Source organism: Delphinapterus leucas, chromosome 21 (genome assembly GCF_059928025.1).
Source record: "Delphinapterus leucas isolate spDelLeu-1000000601 "Yukka" chromosome 21, BTC_Dleu_Yukka2, whole genome shotgun sequence".
In the NCBI taxonomy this organism is placed as follows: domain Eukaryota; kingdom Metazoa; phylum Chordata; class Mammalia; order Artiodactyla; family Monodontidae; genus Delphinapterus; species Delphinapterus leucas.
In genome coordinates this window covers 14,284,116-14,306,524 of record NC_143149.1, presented here as the reverse complement: position 1 = coordinate 14,306,524, position 22,409 = coordinate 14,284,116, and the positions used below count along the sequence as shown (strand labels likewise).

Genomic DNA, 22,409 nt, shown 5'->3' with positions numbered 1-22,409 from the left:
TCCTCCTCTCTCATCAGAGCTCATATGAACATACAGTCCCATACGTACAGATTTATTTTCCTTTTCCTTTCACACCTTTTTTTTTTTTAATGAAACTGAGGAGTGAGTACATCTAACACAGCCCTCTTTTCCTCTGTTATGAGCATCTTGCCAAGTCCTAATGCTTGCTAATAGTTGTACAGCATTTTGTAGCACGGCTGTACCATCATTTATTCAACATGGTGCTTACGTGTAGAGATTCAGTTTATGTTCTCCTGTGTTACAAGAAGAATCCTTAAACGTGTATCCTTACATATTGGTGCTTTCATTTCTGTACAGCAGATTGTAAAACTGGGACTTACCTGTGTCAAAGGTGAACTACACTTTTAATTTTTAGATATACCATTATGTTAGTTTCCCAGAAGTTGTGCCAGTGCCTATTTCTTCCAGTCATGTGTGAAGGTCTCATTCCCCGTTCTTTTGCTAATATTGAAGGTTTTCAATTAAAAAACAAGTCCCTCTATCTAATAAGCATGAAATGGTATCTAATTATTTTAATTGCCATTTCCCTGGCTACTTGTGAAAGCAGTCTTTTCATGTGTTCATTGCCTGTTAGCGCTTCCTCTTCTGTGACTGGCCCGTTCCTATTATGTGTGGGATTATCTGGATTATTTGTCTGTTTCTTATCTTTAATGTCTGGAGCTCTGGAGCTCTTTGTGTATTTTGATCAGAAAACATCTGCATAACGCTGTCTGTATGTTATTGATCTTTTGATTTGTCTAATTTTTATTTTGTCACTTCTGCATAATTTTACAAAACAATTTTCATCTCTGGATTGATATTATTTTCATCATTTTTGTAGAATGGGAATTGTTTTATGTCTTGCTTGAGAAGGTTTCCCAAACCACCTTCAGGCTATGTATTTTCCTAAACTGCTTTCTAATAATTTTATAATGGACATTTCATATTTAGGTCTTTTATTATCTTAGAATTCATTTCTCTGTGATACAGTAGTCTAACTTATTCTCTCCAAATAGAAATCCAGTTATGCTGTGCTGTTTATTAAACAAGTAGACATTTCCCATTGAATTGCATTTTATAATGTTATAATCATAGATCCAAAACTTGAATTAGTCAGGGCGGGAGTGTGGGGAGACACTTATAAAAATATTTAAATTTGATTCTGATTTATTTTTTCCTCTTTGTGATTCACAGGGAGTTCATCCGTAACATTTACTGGAAACAGCTTTGTGAAATATCGTCTAATGGAAAATGAAAACAAGTTAGAGATGAAACTGACCATGAGGCTGCGAACATACTCTACCCACGCGGTTGTCATGTACGCTCGCGGGACTGACTACAGCATCTTGGAGGTGAGTGTTTTTGCATATTTGTACCTCAGATTGTGGGAGACTTTAAAAATATAAATTCCATATTATGTTCAGATTGTCCATTTTTTTAAAAGAATAAGATAAGCAAAATGAAATGGTTGAGTTATTCATTTAAATGGTTCATTGATACTTACACATAAGTTTTATAGAATGAAAAGCTCTTTTTGCTCTGCGGTGATATAGACATTTACTTCTGTTTTTTACAAACATTTTTAGGTACCTGTGACTGTTAACATTCAAACTCTAAGTGATATTACACCTTAGTAATATTATAGGGAGTTTATAGAAAGGTCGTACATATGCTTGAAGTGATAATTAGCTTGCCTACTTTTTTTTTTTTTTTTAGCATGATTCATTTTTGACTTCTGATAAAACCTGATGCTATTTTTGGTTGTTGTTTGGTACAGTTCATTATTATACGACGCCTTTAGGATACGCGGTTGAAATTTGATATCCCTGAAAGGTCCATTTTTATTATCTGTATGATGAATGAGCGTGTGTTCTGTAGTACTTAAACGCGAGGGCTTACTTTCTTCCTTCAGTCACCAAACATGATCTGAGACTGTGCATGAAGACTCCATGAGAGTAACGTGAACAGTGATTGTTTCTGTCATAGATCCACAACGGAAGGCTACAGTACAAATTCGACTGTGGAAGCGGCCCAGGCATCGTCTCTGTCCAGAGCATCCAGGTCAACGATGGGCTGTGGCACACGGTGTCTCTTGAAGTGAATGGAAACTATGCCAGGTTGGTTCTAGACCAAGTCCACACCGCATCAGGCACAGCCCCGGGGACACTGAAAACCCTCAACCTGGATAGCCATGTGTTTTTTGGTGGCCACATCCGTCAGCAGGGCTCACGGCATGGAAGAAGCCCCCAGATTGGCAGTGGTTTCAGGGGTTGTATGGACTCCATTTATCTGAATGGGCAGGAACTCCCTTTAAATAACAAACCAAGGAGCTACGTACACATTGAAGAATCGGTGGACGTGTCTCCTGGGTGCTTGTTAACAGCTACGGAAGACTGCTCGAGCAGCCCATGCCAGAACGGAGGCGCCTGCCACCCCTCACCCACTGGAGGTAAGCTTCACACGTGAGCCTTCTTTAAACGTTACACGCGTATGCGCTTGAGTGGAAGTTCCCCCTGTATTTCTGCTCTTCCTCTTTTTATTCAATCAGTTTTGTCAGATCCTGCAGCCAGCATGGGATCTGAGTAGCATACATGATGCTCTAGCGGAGTGAGATTTTGAATGCATCCCAGCAGCGGCTGGAGGGGACAGTTTCTCTCCCGCTGAGCTGCGGCCACGCTGCTTCGTGTTTCCAAACACGTCTCATTCTGCACCAGTAGCCACAGGAAACCACAGCTGACCCTGAACTCCTCTCCGGCCACACGGACACTGACCTGGGGGTTAGAACTGGTTCCACGTAGCTCTTCTTGAGGCCTCCTTTTATCCAGTGGCCCAGCAAGGGGACTGCTAGCCTTGCTCGCTCTAGGTGGGAGTAGAAGTGGTTTTCCAGAAGGCCTTGGACCCCTCATAAATTATGGTGAACTAGAGCTGGTTATGAGTTTTCTCTTCAGTTCTTTGTGTTTTGGTGATACCAGCACTAGACAACTTTTTACTCAGAGGGAATGGGAATTTTACTAGGTTTTTTACAGGTCTCGGAGAGCTAAATCTTCACCTAAACTTAAAAGTAAAAACGAATATACTGAGACTTATTTTTTGAGCTACTGAATGATAGGACTTTTTGTTCCCTTTTGCTGATACAGGTTATTACTGCAAATGCAGTGCCTTGTACATAGGGACCTATTGTGAAGTGGGCATCAGTCCGTGTTCCTCCAATCCCTGCCTGTACGGTGGCACCTGCATTGTGGACAATGGAGACTTCCTTTGTCAATGTAGAGGATTATATACTGGTCAGAGGTATGTAGAGTTTTCTTAGCTTTCATAGTTAATTTTAACATTAGCGTTTCTAATGTCATCATGTTTGTAAAATACATTCACTTGTTACCATTTAAGTATTCTGTTTATGTTTATTTTTTCCCTGTTCTTTAGGTGCCAGCTTAGTCCCTACTGCAAAGATGAACCCTGTAAAAATGGTGGAACATGTTTTGACAGTTTGGATGGTGCTGTCTGTCAGTGTGACTCGGGTTTTAGGGGAGAAAGGTAACTGGCTTCTTTCAAGATTTGTATCTGCACCTCTCTATAGTTTCACAGTGATCAGCAGATGCAACAAAACTTCATTAATTTGGACTGTGTTGCTTCAGGATTCGAATTCAGAGCTCATAATGGCTCCTTGCATAATTTATCTTTTCATTCTTTAAAATAAAAAAATACTGAGCCAAATGAATGAATATTATAATGCTTGAAATATTATATGCTTTAAATATATAATGCTTCTATACTTTAAAAACATTATTTATGAACAAAGAATGTGTGGGTGCTTGCAGGAAGTAACTGTTTGAGGAATGAGTAAGATTGTGTTTTCTAAAGCAGACACCCAAGGAGTTGTTACCTATCTGTGAGAGTGATGACATTTTTTCATCATTTATGTAGCATCTAAAATCTTTTTCCACTCTCTCAGTATCTTCTGTGAGCCTTCCATAATCCTGAGACGTGATAATTATTTTCCAGGTGAAGAAAATGAGGCACTAAGGTGCCTGTTATTGACCTTGAAAGAAGTGGCTTTTAGTTCCAGATGCCATTTCACCTTAGTTTTTAAACCAAATGGGTGAAGTCTTACTCGGTGCTTGTTACTTGTAAGTGCCTAGTGCTGTACATCTAGAAAAGCCTTCACTGTCATATCAGTCTTGTTAGAAGGCTTGAAGCGCCACCTGCCTGCAGAGATTCACATAAGGTTTTGCTCTAGTAGTGGTTGTGGTCTTGAACTTTGCCATCAGTCATACGGTTTTCATTTGTGAGTCTACTTTAATTCTAGACAATACTCAATGTATTTAACAAAGATGTCTCAGTAATCAAAATTGTAATGCTAGATGAGTATAGGGGATGTTAAGCAGATACATTTTGTTAAAGGAGGAAGGGTTCCAAGTGGCAGGTGGATCTGCGCAGGTGCAAAATATGCCCATTTGGGAAGGCGGGAGGCTGGGCAGCAGGGGTGAGGGGATCGCATGCGGACGAGTCCATAAGGGTGAGGGTCTGAGGGAGATTTTCAACAGGGAGAAGCATATAAAAACGGAAGACAGTTTTCTAGCCTTTTTACATGCTTTATGGAACTGTCATTTTTCCAAACAGGAACATTTTCTGAGAAATTTAACCTAGTCTCTTGAAGTACATTTATCATGCACATTCTAAATTTCTGGATCAGAAATCAAGACAAACTGAGGTTTAGCCTATGAGTTTGATTTAGTAATCTGTTGAATCCTTAGAAAACTGACAGTTAAAGATTGACTTGGCATAATGTTTATCTCCCAAATGTACAGAGTATGGAATCAAATGATTCATTACTCCACGAAAGGTGTAGTTATTGTTGTCAGTAGTGTATTTTTGGGTGGATCTTATTCAGGAGGAATTAGCCGTTAGTCTCTAAGAGTCATAGGCCTGGCACGTTCTGGCTCATGTTGCAAAGGCCTCTCTCCTCAATCTGGGCTGTCTTGGCAGGTGTCAGAGTGACATTGACGAATGTGCTGGCAACCCCTGCCGAAATGGAGCCCTTTGCGAGAACACACACGGCTCCTACCACTGTAACTGCAGCCGTGAGTACAGAGGAAGACACTGTGAGGACGTCACCCCAAACCAATACGTGTCGACCCCCTGGGACATCGGCCTGGCTGAGGGCATCGGCATCGTGGTTTTCATAACGGGCATCTTCCTACTGGTGCTGCTGTTCATCTTCTGCCGCAAGATGATTAGTCGAAAGAAGAAACACCAGCCCAAACCTGAGGACAAACACTTGGGACCCAGCGCAGCTTTCTTGCAAAGACCATATTTTGACTCAAAGCTAAATAAGAACATGTACTCCGACATACCACCCCAGGTGCCTGTCCGTCCTATCTCCTACACTCCAAGCATTCCAAGCGACTCTAGAAACAACCTTGACCGAAACTCCTTCGAAGGATCGGCTATACCCGAGCACCCCGAATTCAGCACCTTTAACCCCGAGTCTGTGCACGGACACCGGAAGGCCGTGGCCGTCTGCAGCGTGGCCCCAAACCTGCCTCCGCCGCCTCCTTCAAACTCGCCTTCTGACAGTGACTCAATCCAGAAGCCGAACTGGGACTTCGACTATGATAGTAAGAACAACTTTCTAAATCTTGATACAATGTCGCTGAGCAATGGACAGTGAGGTGACAAGTTCTGCCAGAGCTTCTGGTGGTTCAGATCAAACTGCGGAGTCTTTGTGAGTGGTGAATGTGCTCAGACCCTGTAGAGCTCTGGGACGACTGGAAAGCTTTTCCTGATGCCCCAGCCCTGGCTGAGCACTGTGGCTGCGATGTTATTTTAATTTAGGAATTGAATCCAGTCATGTTCCAGTTAATCTGGAAAGATCATTTTATCTTTGTAATTGATGTGGGTTCTCAACTATAATGTGGAGGGACTTTTATGACAAAAAAAATTGGGAGGGCATTTGTGTAATAGGATTTTTTTTCCTAACGTGGCCAGAGAAAGTGACGGTATTTAAGTGGTCTGACATATATTTGATGCTTCGAAAAAATCTATAGGTACCATTTTCAAATTAATTCCCCAGGTTGTCTGATGGTGTCCACAGGCAGGTTTATTGCGAATTTCTATTCTGTGTGAGTCTGCAAGCCATATTTGTAGGTTTTTGGTTTTGTTTTTCAGATGTTTCTGGTTTTTTCTTTTGATGTTCTTTCACTAAACAAATGCCAGGCAGTCTGTGGGTCACGCTTGCCCTGCGTCAGGATACAGCAGGGAAGAAAACAGAGTCTCTGCCTTCATGGAGTGTAACTGGTTTGTCTGTCATCTCCTCCTTTTAGCTAAAGTAGTGGATCTTGATCCTTGTCTCTCCAAAAAGCCACTGGAGGAAAAGCCTTCTCAGCCGTACAGTGCCCGGGAGAGCCTGTGTGAAGTGCAGTCCCTGAGCTCCTTCCAGTCGGAGCTGTGTGACGACAACGGTGAGTAAACACACACCTGAAATGCCCTGGTCCCCTGCTAGCTGTCCACAGCCCTGCGCACGTGATGCAGCGCAGTCAGGTAGACGCGCCCGGTGCCCCTGGTTTGGTTTCACATGGTCTTCACATTTCACTTCGGACCACAGTGAGACAATACCTTGGACAGCCTTGCATGAACTTCCAACTAGGGAAAATGTTTAAAATGTTCTTAGTGCTTAGGTATTGGAACTGTAGCAACTGGTCAGTAATAAGGAAGAAAATATAATTAATTGAAAGGTAATGTCTGTCTGATTGGTTAATTTCACTTTGACCTTTTTTCCACAACAGTGAATATTATAGAAGTTATGTGGATTTTTTAAAAACCCTTGTAACAGCTTTCTTGAGCATACCCCGCGCACACACACTTACACCCTCACAGCCCTAAGAGGAGAAGCCATAGTCTGAAACATGCAACCTCAGCGGCACCTGCGGTATCACAAGGTTTTATTTGTCTCTTCCCCCAACTCCCCTGCGGCCTCAGCTCCCATTTGGATCAGAGCATACTGACTGAGAGCACAGTTTAAGAGATTGCTAGTAAGTTTGATTATATTTCTAATGAAGAAGGTTTGACGGTGGGATCATTGATGCCAGTTTTGTTTATCTGAGGGCAAATCGCCTTGATAATCAGCTTTACCATATTAGCACATACCAGTAGAGAAAACTGTCAATATTCAGAAATACAAAAAAGTGAGTTTTTAGTGGAAATTTTTGAATGTCAGAATTAGTAATTTTTTTGCATAAAAATGCCATGTGTAAACTGAATTGTTTGTGAATCCAGAGTAAATAGCCCATAATACACTGAAGAGACCTTTCTAAACTAAGGATGGCCATAAGTACGTTACATTCATTCCTGAATCACTTTAAGCATGTTTTTGTAGGATATCAAGGTACACCTGTGTTTATTATCTAGTGATGAAGTATATGGACATAACTGCTTATTAAACCAACAACAAAGTAGAATTCTTTCTTTCAGTAGGTTTAATTCTAAAACATTAGAGTTGCTGATTTATGTAATAATTTATATCTTTGTCCTTAAATGCTCTTCGTAAACCTCAGAATTTTGTCAGCATTTTCTTTCTTTTCCTAGTTTTTTTCACTGAAACATCATTCTTAATACTCTTAAATAGCTTTAATAAGCTGTGGTCAAATTAGTTATGAAAATTAATTGCCAGATAATACAATGTGAGAAAAAATACATTTTCCAGGAGTGTCTGTATTTTAATCTTTATCATAATTTTAATCATTATCAGTCATAAAGTCTGTATTAAGAGTGTATTTAAATTATATTTTTTCATTTTCTAAGGCTGTTATAATAGATTACATAGTGGCTTGAGACAAGATAAATTTGTGACAGTTCTGTAGTTTAGAAATTTGATGCTTGTCTCAGGAGGCTAAATTTAAGATGTCAGTAAGGTTGTTTCTGGAGACTCCAGGGGAGAATCCCTTTCCTGCACCTTTTCCAGCTTCTAGAGGCTGCCCCGCTCCTTGGCTCATGGCTTCCTCTTCCATCCCTCAAAGACAGCAACAGTGCACCTCCTGGCCGTTCTGCTCTAGTCACAGCTCCCCCCAGCCAAGGCTGGGAAAGTTGCTCCCCGTTTAAGAACCCTTGTGATTACATTGGGCCTGCACAGATAATAGCGGAAAATCCCTTCATCTCAGGACCTTTAACTTAATCATATTAGCAAAGTCCCTTTTGCCAAGGATAGTAACATATTCACAGGTTCCCAGGATTAGGTTGTGTACATCTTTGAGGGCCATCCTTCTGCCTATTACATGCATACTTATTTATTTTGGCATAGATGCTTTAAAACAACTGAAAGGGAAAGCAAATGAAAGGGAATTTACACAGGAAACAGCCAGGCAGACAGTCTGCATTTCTCTGCAGGATGTTAGCTCACCAGCTGTTAACTCATCTGCAGAAAGACAAGAAAATTGGGGTGGGAGTACATAGAACAGCGACAAAACCATTTTTATTTTTATGTTGCATAGTTTACCTTATTATGTAGCTCTTAATTTTTTTTCCTGGGAAGAATGAGTTTATTAAATGGTCCCAGAAAATTGGCTTAGCAAGTATTTGACTCTTTGAATATGAAATCTTTTGCCCATGGGATGTTAAAATAAGGATTGTTTTGTCATGACTTGATTCATAATTGTCATTGTGACACAAATTTATGGCTAAAAATTTTTTTCCTAAATTACAGTATCATGTGGTTACTCTGTTCCTTTGATTAATAATACAAATATATAGCTTGATTAGAAAACTCTCTGAGACATATAAGGAAGAGAGTGCAAGGGTCATACATAATTATATAGCTATGTTAAAGTAGTCACATTTTTAAAACTATGAGGTAGAAGTTATATAATATAAAGAATTGCTGTTTAATGCACTGTCTCCTGACTAACTGAAGATTTTCCTAATTTACTCCTTTTGTACCTTTTTACAAGCTTCCATAGTGACTGTAATACACCATGTCAATGCTGTAGTTGACACGGTGACTAAAGAAGGTATAGTCATGCCTGTGCTCTGTGTTTGTGTTCACAGTGACTGTCCCTGGAGTTGTGTGCTTTTGCCTACTGTAGTATTGTACAAAGTCCTTATGTTATGGTTCTGAGGAGGTTGAATACTTTTATTTTGTGCAGGCGTGTACATTAATAATCCAGATACATTGCAAAATATTGTTGTATATGTGTGTCTGTAATCTTTGTTACTTTTTGCCGTTCACAGTGAATTTACACAGATGCCAGAAGTCACCTATAGGGTCTTGACAGCTGCCTTTACATGGCACAATAGTAAGAAGTTAGAAGTAATTCTATCTAAAAAAATTTTAATATAAAAAATTATCTTCATATGAATAGGAGTAAAACTAAATAACACACAGCTTTTATAATTAACTGTAACTGACTCTTCCTTTTTGGATTTTCCCTGAGGTATGGTCAAGGAAAATTATAGAACATGATAAGGTATATTTTTATATTTGGTTGAGTGAAAATCATTGAATAGGAAGGTTTATCTGGTCAAAATTATAGGAAATACCTGCCTTAAATTAAATTAGCCCTTTATTATACACTGAAATTCAAGTAATCACATGCAGACTGCACAGGCATTTTCAAACTGTAAGCCAGATCACCGTAGAGCTTGTGAACACCCTAATTGTTAGGCCCCAGCACCAAGGTTTCAAGGATTGAGGCGGTCTGGATGGGGCCCTGAGAATTTGCATTCCCAACCAGCCCCCAGTTAATTCTGCTGTTACTGGTCTAAGGATCGCACTGTGAGAACTACTGGCGTAGACCACCAAGAGTACATAAAGCTTAGGGGATCCTTTTTGCTAGGACATATGTGTCACCAAGATTTAGGTGAGAGAAGGGTGGTTTCAGGCCAAGTTTGATGGGATGGGGCAGGGGTGAGGTTTCCATGTTTACTAGTTACAGTTACCGATGAGCCTTACACTTACTTTCCTAAGAAGCACCATGTCTTTGCTTGGTGAGTCAGAAGGTGATCTGTATTTTGTCGACTGAATTTTAGTTTTCCCATGATGAAATTCTAATATTTTAAATATTGACAGAGTTTAAAGAAGCAAAATTTGAGTGGTTCTTTCATTGCAGTCTCTTTCATTGAAAAATATTTTCAGCATATTAAATATTAATTGAGTTAAAAATTGAAAGCTAGTTTAAATTTAAGAATTATTGAGTGCCTATTTAGTAACAAAAATTGTCAATCCTCTTTTTAAAAAGAAACTACCACAGTTTTAGCAGGCTTTTTAAAATAATTCTTTAGATACATGTTAGCTAAATACTGGCTTATTCATGTTTTAGAATCACGACAGTTTTTTCAGTGTTTGATTTAAATTCCTAGAAGAGAACCGTCAGATCTTCTTTGTTCCAAATTATTTTATCACAAGGATTTTCAAGAACATCATTGAACGCACAGAAGGCATTGGCCTTGTTGAGAAAGTCACTAATCACCATGATTCTTACTTCCACAATAATAAGAATCATGATGGTCTCCAACAGTTAGTGCTTGACCTACATTATCTGATTTAATCCTCCAAATAACTAAGGGATTTCCACCCCCATTTCAAAGATAAGAGCCTGAAGCTTAGCCAGGGTAAGCAACCTGCCCAGGGTCATGTGATTCACACTGACTGTCTCTGCTCCATGCTGGAGTTCCACATGCAAAACGAGGACCCTGAAAGAGCAAGTGGTTGGGTGGGCTCAGGGTTACAGGCAGCTAATGGTGTCTCCAAGGAAAGGTGGACAACGTAGGTATAAAATCGTATTCAAACTGGGCAAGGTTTGGAGAGATTTTCTCTTGGCTGTTCATAAGTGTCTAAGTGCATTCATGGTTTCTCTGAATTTAATGGCCATGTGAAGGCCTTGCTGTGCTGGAAAGTATGTGTCTCTTGTGTCACTGTGGCTTTTGTATTTGGGTTATCACCTAAGGGACCTGATGTGACCGAGCCTTTCATAATATTTCTCAGTAACATGAGGGTATCATTTAAATTCCTTACCAGTTTACATTTTATTAGAGCCTGTAGACTTTCAGTTACTCCTAACAAAATTTTGTGTTTTCAGGATTAGCTTGCCAGAAACAAGGGAAAGAAAGTAAAATCCTGAGTTTCCAGGCACAGTCCCTACTTCATCATCACTCATCTTTTCCCTGCACTCCCACGTCCCATTTTATTTGTGCTACACAAATTTCTCACCATTTGGAATTTTCATAGATAATGGCTTAGAGGCATGGTACATGGCTGACTGGGCCTTTATAAACAGTTATATTGTGTTATGTACTTATCTTTATTGCCTTTTCAGCCGTCCTTCTCTTTTAATTACAAATGTTTTCTTTTCTCTCTACTCTGCAACCAAAAGAGTCTTTTGCTGCTCCTGACCTCAGCAAATCAAGAGGTGACTTATGCATGCCAGTTGTTCACTGATAATTCACTAAAACAAATTGGCGGAGGTTCGACCCAGTGCTGACTTGCTTCATGTGTTTGCGCAGTAACTAGTGCATAGTTGTTCGTGCCCTGCATTCTAAACGCGACTGCCTCACCTTCGCCCGTCTGCCAAAGGATTTCAAAAATCCCGGGGTGGGGGGAGGGTTTTTTATAATAATTATACTTTTATAATATACAGTTGAAAATGATCCTTAGTCCTTTTTAAAGTAACAAAAATTGTAGTTTATCAAAAATTGTGTTACAGTTTTCAATGTTTAATTGCATTTTTGATTTGGAGGCATGCTTTGATATGTCACTGTATTAATATAGTTCATTGTTTTTCTTAGGGCTAATGAAAAGTAGTACAATTTTTAATATTAAACTTATAATGTTATTATAAAGGAAATTTATTTTTTTAAATTTTAGCATGCTAAAGATTGCTTTTATTTAAAGGCTCACATTAATTACTGTTTTTTTTTTTTAACGACAAGTAGTGCAGATCAAGTGACATTTAATATTTTACTAAATAGAGACTTCTTTCTGAAAGGACAACATTTCTTTACCAATGTCCTAAGACTGAACTAATACTCTTCTTTCTAAAGAGCAGTGGGTTCTAAATTACAAGAGGAAAGCTGAAAGGATGATTGGAATCATTTGAAGAAAAGTGCATGTATCTAGATGCTAGCATACTGCTTCTGTTAAAACTTCCATTTCTTTATGTAAGCACCTAACACTTGAGAGTTAGGTGCTTACATAAAACTGTAAGTCCACATTTTAGGAGCCAGAGCCTAATTCATAGAGGTTCTCAAAAGTGGTTCGGGATGGGAGGACGTCTTCAAAGCAGAGACCAAGGGTTTCCAGAATGTTGATCCTCTGTGCGTGGGAATGCCTTTGCACCTGTGTGTGTTGCATACACTGAGCCCTTTTTCCGTGGTACGCACTCTTGGGAGGAAAACACGTTGAAGTCTGTTTTCTTTTCTACCAAGGGTATCACTGGGATACATCAGATTGGATGCCAAGTGTTCCTCTGCCAGATATACAAGAGTTCCCCAATTATGAGGTGATTGATGAGCAGACGCCCCTGTACTCAGCAGATCCAAACGCCATCGATACAGACTATTACCCTGGAGGCTACGACATCGAGAGTGACTTTCCACCCCCGCCGGAGGACTTCCCCGTGCCTGACGAGCTGCCACCCTTACCTCCAGAATTCAGTGACCAGTTTGAATCCATACACCCTCCCAGAGACATGCCCGCTGCAGGAAGCCTGGGCTCTTCATCGAGAAGCCGGCAGAGGTTCAACTTGAATCAGTATCTGCCCAATTTCTATCCTGCCGATATGTCTGAACCTCAGAAAGCAGGCCCTGGTGAGAACAGTGCTCGCAGAGAACCCTACGCCCCTTACCCTCCAGGGTATCAAAGGAGCTTTGAAGCCTCCACTGTAGAGAACATGCCCGTGTCCATGTACGCCTCCACAGCTTCCTGCTCTGACGTGTCTGCGTGCTGTGAAGCCGAGTCTGAGGTCATGATGAGTGACTACGAGAGTGGAGATGATGGCCACTTCGAAGAGGTGACGATCCCTCCACTCGATTCTCAACAGCATACGGAGGTCTGACGCTCAGACTCCCCGCAAAGTGCCTGAACCGTAATGAACCTAGAGATTCTGTCAGTGATCTCCTGCATTGATCTTTGCAGCAGTGCTTAAGAGCTTTTTTCGGTGAGCTGAAACGGGCATGGCTGCACTGAATCCCACACCTTGTGACCTGTTAGCCATTTCCAGCGTCCTAACCTTCTGTCTTTGGATGAGGTTTACGTCGGCTGTGCCATTTCTGAGCATCTTTTTTGTATTTACATTTGTCTGTGTTAAAATAATAAAATGAAAATCAGTTCTACTATCTTGTTAGCATGATACATGTATTTATATAGATTTGATTATTTTAATTTTCCTGTCTTTTTTTGTAAATTTTATGTACAGATTTGATTTTTTCCAGTTTTAACTAGAATTTCAAGATACTTTGTGCATTTGTTTTTGACCGAATTTTGGTGGTGTTAGTGTCATTACCTAGCACCCTGATTTTTTAATATAACCAGGGTTTCACTCTGTATCCTTTTCAACTGAAGTATGACGTTTCGTTAATACATTTCAGTATAGTCATTCATTTCTATCTGTACATAGGATGAGGACAGATCCCATACATGGACATGTCTTAAATGGGTTGCTGTATTTTAGAATTATAAAGATTTTTCATTATTGGAAAGTGTAATGGGGACCTTCTGCAGACTGTTTAGAACCAAAACCACCATGACACAGTTTTTATAGTGTCTGTATATTTGTGATGCAATGGTCTTGTAAAGGTTTTTACTGAAAACTACCATTAGCCAGTCTTTCTTACAATAAATTATTAATAAAATACTTTAGCTTTACTGCCTGTTATTCCTCCGTATTTATACTCCTGTTCAGGATTCAGTTAATGAATTGAGAAAGAAGGGCTGGATGGACGGATGGATAGAAGGATGGATATAGCTTTTTTTGGCTTAAATACAAAGAGTTTCTTTGCAGTTGCCAAAACCAGACTGTACTTACAGATGTTGCCACTAGGTGGCAGTATATAGCTACGTGCTACTGCTCAAAACTATAGGTGTAGAGGCAAACGGCACTCTTACGTAATAAGTATTTTCTAACTAAAACGTCAAGAAAACTTTTCTTATGCATTTTTTATTTTATTGCTATTTCTTGGCCATAATTGAAACGCATCTATGGTTTTATCCTATGATTTATATCAAAAACAAAGCATTTTATGAAGTATTTTATCTTTCTGTTGTCAAAGAACACATCATACTTCTATAGGATTTAACGTGAAACTCAGAAGCCATCTTCCATGTGTATTTATAGTCAAAATCATCTCTCCGTCCCACAAATATTTGTTCAGTACAGACCATGTTCCAGCCACCGTGATACGAATTATACAGAATCAAGCGTTCTTAGAACTTGGCAAAGACACAGTTTCCCTTTAGGTGAAATGCCTTTGTTATTTTATTAAACGATATATATACAGAGTTTTAACATCAAAGAGAGCTAAAATACGTATAACCAAAACCAGCAAACTCAGGCACTCTGCTATAACCACTTACAACCCTTTAAGCTGTTTTCTCATTTTTCCTTTCAAATTTTTAAGTGTATGTATTGTCACTTCTTGAGTCACTAATTTTAGGAATTGCAGATCATGTAACCTGTAAACCTCCATTGCTCTTGTTATCCTCGCCTTAGTTACACCTTCCTTTTTGGTTTAATTCACACATAGTGTTTTCATTGTTTTGATGATGTAAACATTCACCACAGAGCTAAGTAACATGTGATGTTTATTTCCATTTACTTTGTAACGTTCTCATTTTCTTAATTGCCTTAATTTTTCTTTTACTTATTTTTTAGAATTTGTGACTATTTTATTAATTTATTCAAAAAAATCCTTTTGTTCACTTACTGAGTATTGTTCTGTATGGACAAAAATTCTCTGTCTCCTTGGATTTTACATGGGGGGAGGGTAGGTGGCAAGGGGAGATGGTGAATCAATAAGATATTTCATAGCAGAGTATGGAGTTATGAGTGCTGAGGAGAAAAATTGCTATTGGGGAAGGAAAGCGGTGGGGTGGATGGGGGATGGGAGGTAAAAGCTGAAGACCTCAATGGCAAGCTGGCATTTGAATAAACACCTGCAGTTGATAAGGGAGAATGAGGCCACGGGGCCACCTGGTGCACCAGCATTCCTGGCAGAAGAGCTAGTAAAAAGGCCCCAAGGTTAAGAAGGTCGAAGAAAAGAGGGGAAACAGGTGTGGCCTCTCATGGATTTATAAAGTGCCTCTTAGGACGTGGTCAAAACTAGTAGGTGACCATTGCTGATATCTATAGGTCTTTTACTTCAAGGATCTATTTCTCCAGAGGAGGGACTTCGCACTTCCAGCTTGAGAAATACCGTTGCTCTTATTTTAAAGTTGACTGGATGGGAAGACTGGAGGTTTTATCATGCACGTAGTCCCCCAGCTGTCATTTCTGGGAACATTCCTCCTCCCTCCTCTTTGCCTCTTGCCACCGAGTCTGCTCAGGACGGAGCTGAAACACGGGTCTGTATACAACTGAAACAGCCAGCACCCCTGGTACTCACCCCGTTGTCACCCACTTTCCAGTGAGAAATCATTGTAGGCTGCACGAGCTCTCCAGGCTGTGAGGTCTGATTCCTCCTCTGCTAAGGCATGATTTATCACTCCCCGCACCATCCATCTTCATACACTGTAGTGTGGTTTATAGTTAATACCTTTTTACTTGCATTGAAAATGGGGCTGCTTTTTAACTTTTTCCCCCTTTCCCTGTTTTGGATTTTCAAGAGAAGAAATAGAATGCTCTGCCACCTTAAACTGGAAGTCTGGAATACGCTCTTAACCACTGATTCCCAGTGTCTAGAACGTTAGTATGTTAGTTTCCTATTGCGCCACAAATTACCAGAAATGTGGTGGCTTAAAATAACTCCCGTTTGTTAGCCCCAGTTCTGCAGGTCAAAAGCCCAGCATGGCATGGCCAGGTTCTCTGCTCAGATCTTGCTAGGCTGAAACCAAGTTTTCAGCTGGGCTGGGGTCTCTTATGAGGCCTGGAGTCCTCATCCAGGTTCACATGGTGTGGGCAGAATCCAGTTCCTTGGGGTCATCGAACTGAGGTCCCCATTTTCTTGCTGTACAGCCGAGTTTCCTGCTTTCTCACTGACAGTGCCCACTTTATTGGCAGCGTCTGACTCAGGTTCTAGCTCTGTGACCCTCTGATAACATAGTAGCTTACATCTTCAAAGCCAACGGACCTCAGGAGGGGCCCAATCCCTCTTCTAAGGACTCACCTGATTGGGTCAGGCCCACCCAGGATAATCTGCCATTTGATTAATTAAAAGTCAACTGATGAGTAACCTAATCATGGGAGTTCCCACTGTATTCGTGTCCACACTCAAGTCGGGAATTACACTATGTACTCCCCAGGGCAGGGTTCTTGTGGACCATCCTGGAAGTCTGCTGGCCACCATTGGCACTCTTTGTTATTTTTTATTTTTACGATACTTTGACCTTCTAAAATATTATACAGACCATATTTTAAACTGAAGACTATTTGCATTTTATTTTTTTTAAGAAAAGGCATCATCTTGGGCTCATTGGAAATGAATAAACAACTGACCCGAGGTCTCAAATGAAAACGATTACTTTAACATAACACAAACTATATGAATTGAACACTTTTGTTACAGAAGAATCCGAGCAGCCACATAGTATAACTAGCATATGCTTGTCCATTTTTTTTTCCTAAAGACCCTTTACTTCCATAAATCTTGATAGGTAGAAGCCAGGGTCTGTCACTTTCCCCAACTAGATTTCATTTTGACTGTTTGCTTGTTACTCATTTAAAATTCCCTTGCAAAATTCAGATGCCTTAGAAAATTCCACCACTTTTTCAGTATTTCTGGACACTGCTAAATGTCCTTTTCACCTGGATTCCGTGTTTTATATATTTTTTGGTAGTATATTTCTATTTGAAGGCCACTTGTTATTTGTCACATTCTTTATCTGCTACCCTTGGAAACTGGTTCAGTTTAAAAGGAAAGAGTTTTACAGGCTAAATATCCATTAGAAAAAAAATGCTAGCTAAAAACATTTGAACTTTTAAATTTTGATTTCGGACTTATTTTTTTCAATTCTACTCTAAAATTTAGATTTGTGTGTATGTGTGGCAGGAAGAGTAAATTTACTTTAGGTAATTGTGCTTACCACATTCGTTTTGTTTGTCTGTTTGATTTTTGGCGGTACGCTGGCCTCTCACTGTTGTGGCCTCTCCCGCCGCGGAGCACAGGCTCCGGACACACAGGCTCAGCGGCCATGGCTCACGGGCCCAGCCGCTCCACGGCATGTGGGATCTTCCCAGACCAGGGCACGAACCCGTGTCCCCTGCATCGGCAGGCGGACTCTCAACCACTGCGCCACCAGGGAAGCCCCACATTCGTTTTTATCATACAGTGTGTGGAGCTGTCATACTAATCTGCAAAGTGAGAGAGATGCTTTCCAGGTGCTGAGAAGCTGCGTTAAGCTTTTTGGATTGCTTTTAATTTGCGAAAGCAAAAAACTGGCCGCCTGAGTTCTCACGTACCTTCCCAAAGAAACCAAGCGTGAGCCTAGGAAGTGGGGGATTGACTCTAAAAGCATGGTGATGGAAGAAGGAAAGGTACACCCAGGACACACTCATTGTTAATGAGTGATATGAATTCAAAAGCTGTTGTTTACTCTTTCTAATGAAAATACTAGATAAAGCTGTAGGAAATCAGTGCTTTGAGTTGCCAAAATGACCTGTTATAGAATTTTACCTAATGTTATTTATTGATAATTAAAACAAATTAGTAACCAGGTTATCAGCAGGGATTAGAAGCTTTGACTCTTTCAGTTCTCTTCCTTGAAGAACGTTGCTGCAAGAGAGTTCCTCTCATGGAACCTATTTGTGTGTAAACCGAGGGTTTCTGGGTGTGTTCATCCGTGCTGCCGTCTAACAGTCACTGAACTTTTGCCTCCTGCCAGATGCTGCCAGGCTCTAAAGATACTCCCTGGTGTCTCTTTTCTTGGTTTCCTCTAATGATTCTGGGATGATTTCTTACTAAGCAGAATCGTTCAAAGTTTTCAATGTTTTAACACATTTAAATATAAGCATTGTAGGAGATTGAAACGTGCTTATTGCACTTGATTAATAAACTCCAAGACCAGGGAAAACACCTGCTTCCCTTCTCCGCTGCCTTTTAGCATTTCTGCTTTTGGGGATGACGCAGAACCAGCTCTACTCTACTAGTGGGCCATCCTAACAAGCACAGAATTTCAACACAGTGCCCTTTCTAGGTCTTTTCATGGGGACACTCTGGTTATGCACAGTTTATTTCTATTCAAATCATCACAAGACGACATTGGACGGGGCTGTTGTTCTCTTCATTTTGTCATTCGCCTGCATAAAAAGAGTATTTTGAAATGTATTATATCTTTTAATTAAAAAAAAAATTAAAAACATCTATATGGTGTTCCCAATCGTGTAGTTCATAGGCACATAGAGTGGAAATGCAATGATCACTCCAGACACATTTTCTTAAGATTTCTGGAATGCAATCAATCCAACATTTAAAATCTGCCATTCTATAAATCTTATTTATTTATATTTTTTGGTTTAAAAAAAGTAAAAAGTTTTTGAAAAAAGTAGATAAGAATCTACTACTAGATTCCTATCTCCCAGAAACAAATCCTATCTCGCAGAAACAAATCCATTATCATTTTGTGTGTATAGTCTGATTTTATTTTCTGAGTGTGCTGCCTAAGATTGATTTACAAACTTGGTACTTTGTATCCAGTTTTGCCCCCTGCTTTTCCCACTTTACAGTGTAAATGATCCTTTTTAGAAAATGCCTTTCTAAAGAGATGCATAATGTTTCATAGTATGGATTTATAACCTATCTATTTTGCTACTTTTAAGATGTTTATGATTTTTTCACAGCAGTCCCAACACTAATGTCTTTTTTTATCCAACATTAATGTCTTTGTATATTCATTTTTGTTCCTCTTCAGGACAGTTTTTTAGATATGTGGATTACTTATTTTCAAAGTATTGCATATAACAAAATTCTAGACCTAAGACAACAAAAATGGTAGAACTTCTATGGGCATTCTTACATTTCCTTATCAATCAGTCTAGTGCTCTGCTGTGATATTTCTGTGACACTGCTTTTCCCCTGCCTCTTCCATGTCATGGCACACGTAGAAGATGATGTTTCTATGGCTCAGTGGCGTGAGGGACTAAGCTGCTCTAAACCAGGAGTTCCAGCTGTGTATTATGATGCCCCGAGCTCCTCCCAATTGCCCAGAGGGCTGGAGGGTCAGCATCTTGGTACAAGAAAGCCCTGATCTAGGGAATTCTGGATAATCCTGCTCTTTTTTCTCTTCCTGTGAATTTATTTCTATGAAAAAGTCTAGATGAACCAATCATCTTCATAGAATTAGCCTTGATTTCCATTCAGTTTTCAGGGACTCCATATAAATGTAACATTTAGGTTTATAAGCTATCAGATCTGGAAAAATATCCTAACTCCCTACCCAGCGCCCCCAGCCTTTTTTCAGTTGATGGGTTCCCCTTTAGCTGTCATTCCCTACTTTCACCACCCTACTGAGTCTGGGTCAGCAACTTTTTGAAGGTCAGTGTGGGCTGTTCTTTGTCTTTTGCAGACTCGCATTCATTCTGTGAACTTTCTGATTGCTCTTCATCTAAGGCATGAGGTTCAATTTCAATTAGTGCACCAGATGAGAGACAGAGTTGTTTGTCAGAATTTAATTTCCTCACCAGCGTTTTACTGCCTCTACTGCAAACAGAATGAGACACTTGAAAAGAATGACAGTAATTTTTTTTTTCCCCAAGAAAAACCTCTGCTTCTGTGAACACTTAGGAAATTAATGCACTTGTCACTGTGCTGTTGGAAAGTGTGACCATAGAAGGGCCTCCATTTTCAGATGAGGCTGGACATAGAGGAGAAAGAAAATGCATAGCATTTGAACAAAAATGTCATGGGACCAAATATATCTTGGACAGAGCTAAGACCTTGTGCAGGGTCTACAAGGAAGAGATGAGAAGTATGAACTCAAAGATTCTAAACCAGAGCCATTATCCAATGATCGTCAAGGGTAAAATGAAATTCTCAAAATGTCTCATAACTATTGTTTCCATTCATTTTGATGCTTATGGAAATTACCTAACAGTTTTAGGATGAGGGGAGAATATAAGAAAAGGAACGAATAGTCTACCCAGAGGACATGTTAACCCCCTCATGTCTGTCAAGACTTAGAAGCACGGCTCCATTTCTTTGCCAAGTTTGAAACGTTAACCCACCTGCAAATTAGGATTACAACAGACATTTTTAAATGATGTGATTTAAATTTTTACCTTAAATGAGTATTTTCCCCTTCTTTCAAAAATAAGCATACTTTCAAATAGATGTTTTAAGTTAGGACAGACAAAATATAGCTTTATTTGTAAATCTTATTAAAAACGTGAATTCCTTTAATTAAATTGAATGTTCAAAATGCAAAAAGGTTCTCCGACCAAAAGCACTTATTGGACTGAGATAGTTTTTATTAATAATAAATTCTGAGCTTTTATTTTAATAATAAAAATGCTGCATTTTTACTTCTAACGGGGAGCGTCACAAAATTTAAAACTATCCCCAGGTCATGCTTCTCCCATATAATGCCTGTGCCGTGGTTTTCAATGATCCATGCTTCAGGAGACCCCCTCACACTGAATGACAAGACTAGGTTTGTTCTTTACCAGAATAATAACAACAACAAACCATGCTGAGTCTATGCACCAGGCTTTCTTCTATGAGCTTAGCGATATAAGCCTTACGACTCTGGTATGGGGAGTATCTATTATCATCCTCCCCCTTTTATATAAGAAAAGCTGAGACATTTGTCCATGATGACAAAGCTGGCACGTGGGAATGCCCCCTTCAACCTTGGGAGCCCATCCTCCTTACCAAGACCTCCTGCTGCACCTGGCAGAAGCCCTCTTCACTCAGGCAGGACGTTCCATGACTGGATTGGACAGTCGTCCACACCCTTGCCTGGGGAGCTGTGCAACCTTCAGGATCAGTTACTTTCATAGCTCAAAGTTCAGTCCTTCTCACTCTGCTTTTTAAAGGAGGACTGCTTTTTAAACCAAGGACCCTCGGGGCATATTCTCAAACACCCACACTTTCAAGGCATCAGTGGCTTTGAGCCACAGACCTGAGTTCAGAATCGTGCCCTGTCACTGGTGCTATATGATGTTGAACCAACTACTTAACTTTTACTTAACTTAGTTTCCTCAGCTGAGAAGGAGCGGGGTGGGGGGGGGGGGGTGGCTAATCGCCCACAGGTGTGGTGTGGAATCCATACAAACAGCTTGAGAGAGAGCTTCTCACATCCCAAGGCTTCTGCACTTAGTAACTCTCTGAACCCATCCTGTGACCCTCTTTATTATCCACATTTCAGGAAACTAAGACACAGACAAGGTAACTTCCCAGAGGTCAGTGTTAAGGCTAAAGTTCAAAACCCTTACTCTGGCCTCAAATCTTCCCATGGACCACCTTTCTGAACAGCATCTCCGGAAGTGAATCCAACAGCAAAAGGGCAAAGCCCCTCCTGCCAGCAGTTTTGGCACAAAATAGATGTTCAATAGATGCTTTATTATGGTTGTTACTGTTTCCTCCCTCACTCCCACCCCAATTTTCAAATACGTGTTTTAATAGTTTATTATTTTTAAAATGTATCTCTTACATTTTTAAACATGCCCTTATGGGATATGCTATAATTCAAAGAAGTTTCCTGAACCACTAGTTTAGATCATTGAACTGATTGACTAACGCAGAAGAGCTTTGGTCATTTGAATCCTTGTTGTTTTCCACCAACTCAGTGCATTGAACCCTGGAGATTCTACAGGATGTGGGTGCAACGAAATCTCAAGATGCCACTTTTGCTGTTCATTAGCCAAGTTGTTTCTGAGTATCTACTCCAGTCAATGAATGCCAGAAGCATTATGTTTGCCATTTGGTGAAGAATGAACACGATCAAGTCCCTCCTCTTCAGGAAGAGTAAGATGAGAATGTTCAAGGTCAAGTTCACAGCCTCCTATCCTGTGCCCTCTCATTCTCCCACCTGCTTCATTTAACAAAATAAAAATAATACTTTCCATTTAATCTTGGCCCAAGTACTGGTGCTTCCGAGGCTCAGGTGCCCCTTCTCACTCTGCCCCTTGTCTGGTTTATTCATTTATTCTTTCATTCATACATCCATTCATTCTTTGATTCACTGAGCTCAATTTATCTTGTGGCTTTCATTAACATATATTAATTTAATCTCTACCCTTTGCACATAAAAGTGAACAAAGCTTGCTTATGAG

At 40.0% G+C, this 22,409-nt stretch overlaps 1 protein-coding gene across 4 annotated transcripts in view; it reads left to right on the top strand.

The window, feature by feature from the left end:
* The window catches only part of FAT1 (FAT atypical cadherin 1), a 122,023-nt gene extending 108,182 nt beyond the window's left edge, over positions 1–13,841 (top strand). For 2 of the 4 annotated variants that reach the window (XM_022571047.3, XM_089903664.1), the window contains exons 21-28: positions 1,195–1,352; positions 1,987–2,449; positions 3,138–3,291; positions 3,424–3,534; positions 4,987–5,618; positions 6,324–6,461; positions 11,364–11,399; positions 12,415–13,841. In XM_022571047.3, coding sequence (XP_022426755.2) covers positions 1,195–1,352; positions 1,987–2,449; positions 3,138–3,291; positions 3,424–3,534; positions 4,987–5,618; positions 6,324–6,461; positions 11,364–11,399; positions 12,415–13,043 — 2,321 coding nt within the window. In that variant the 3' untranslated portion in view covers positions 13,044–13,841. Of the gene's footprint in view, positions 1–1,194; positions 1,353–1,912; positions 2,450–3,137; positions 3,292–3,423; positions 3,535–4,986; positions 5,619–6,323; positions 6,462–11,363; positions 11,400–12,414 lie in introns of those variants that run through there. The other 2 variants (XM_022571048.3, XM_089903665.1) reach the window with 2 other exon arrangements.
* Positions 13,842–22,409: the final 8,568 nt, after the last annotated feature.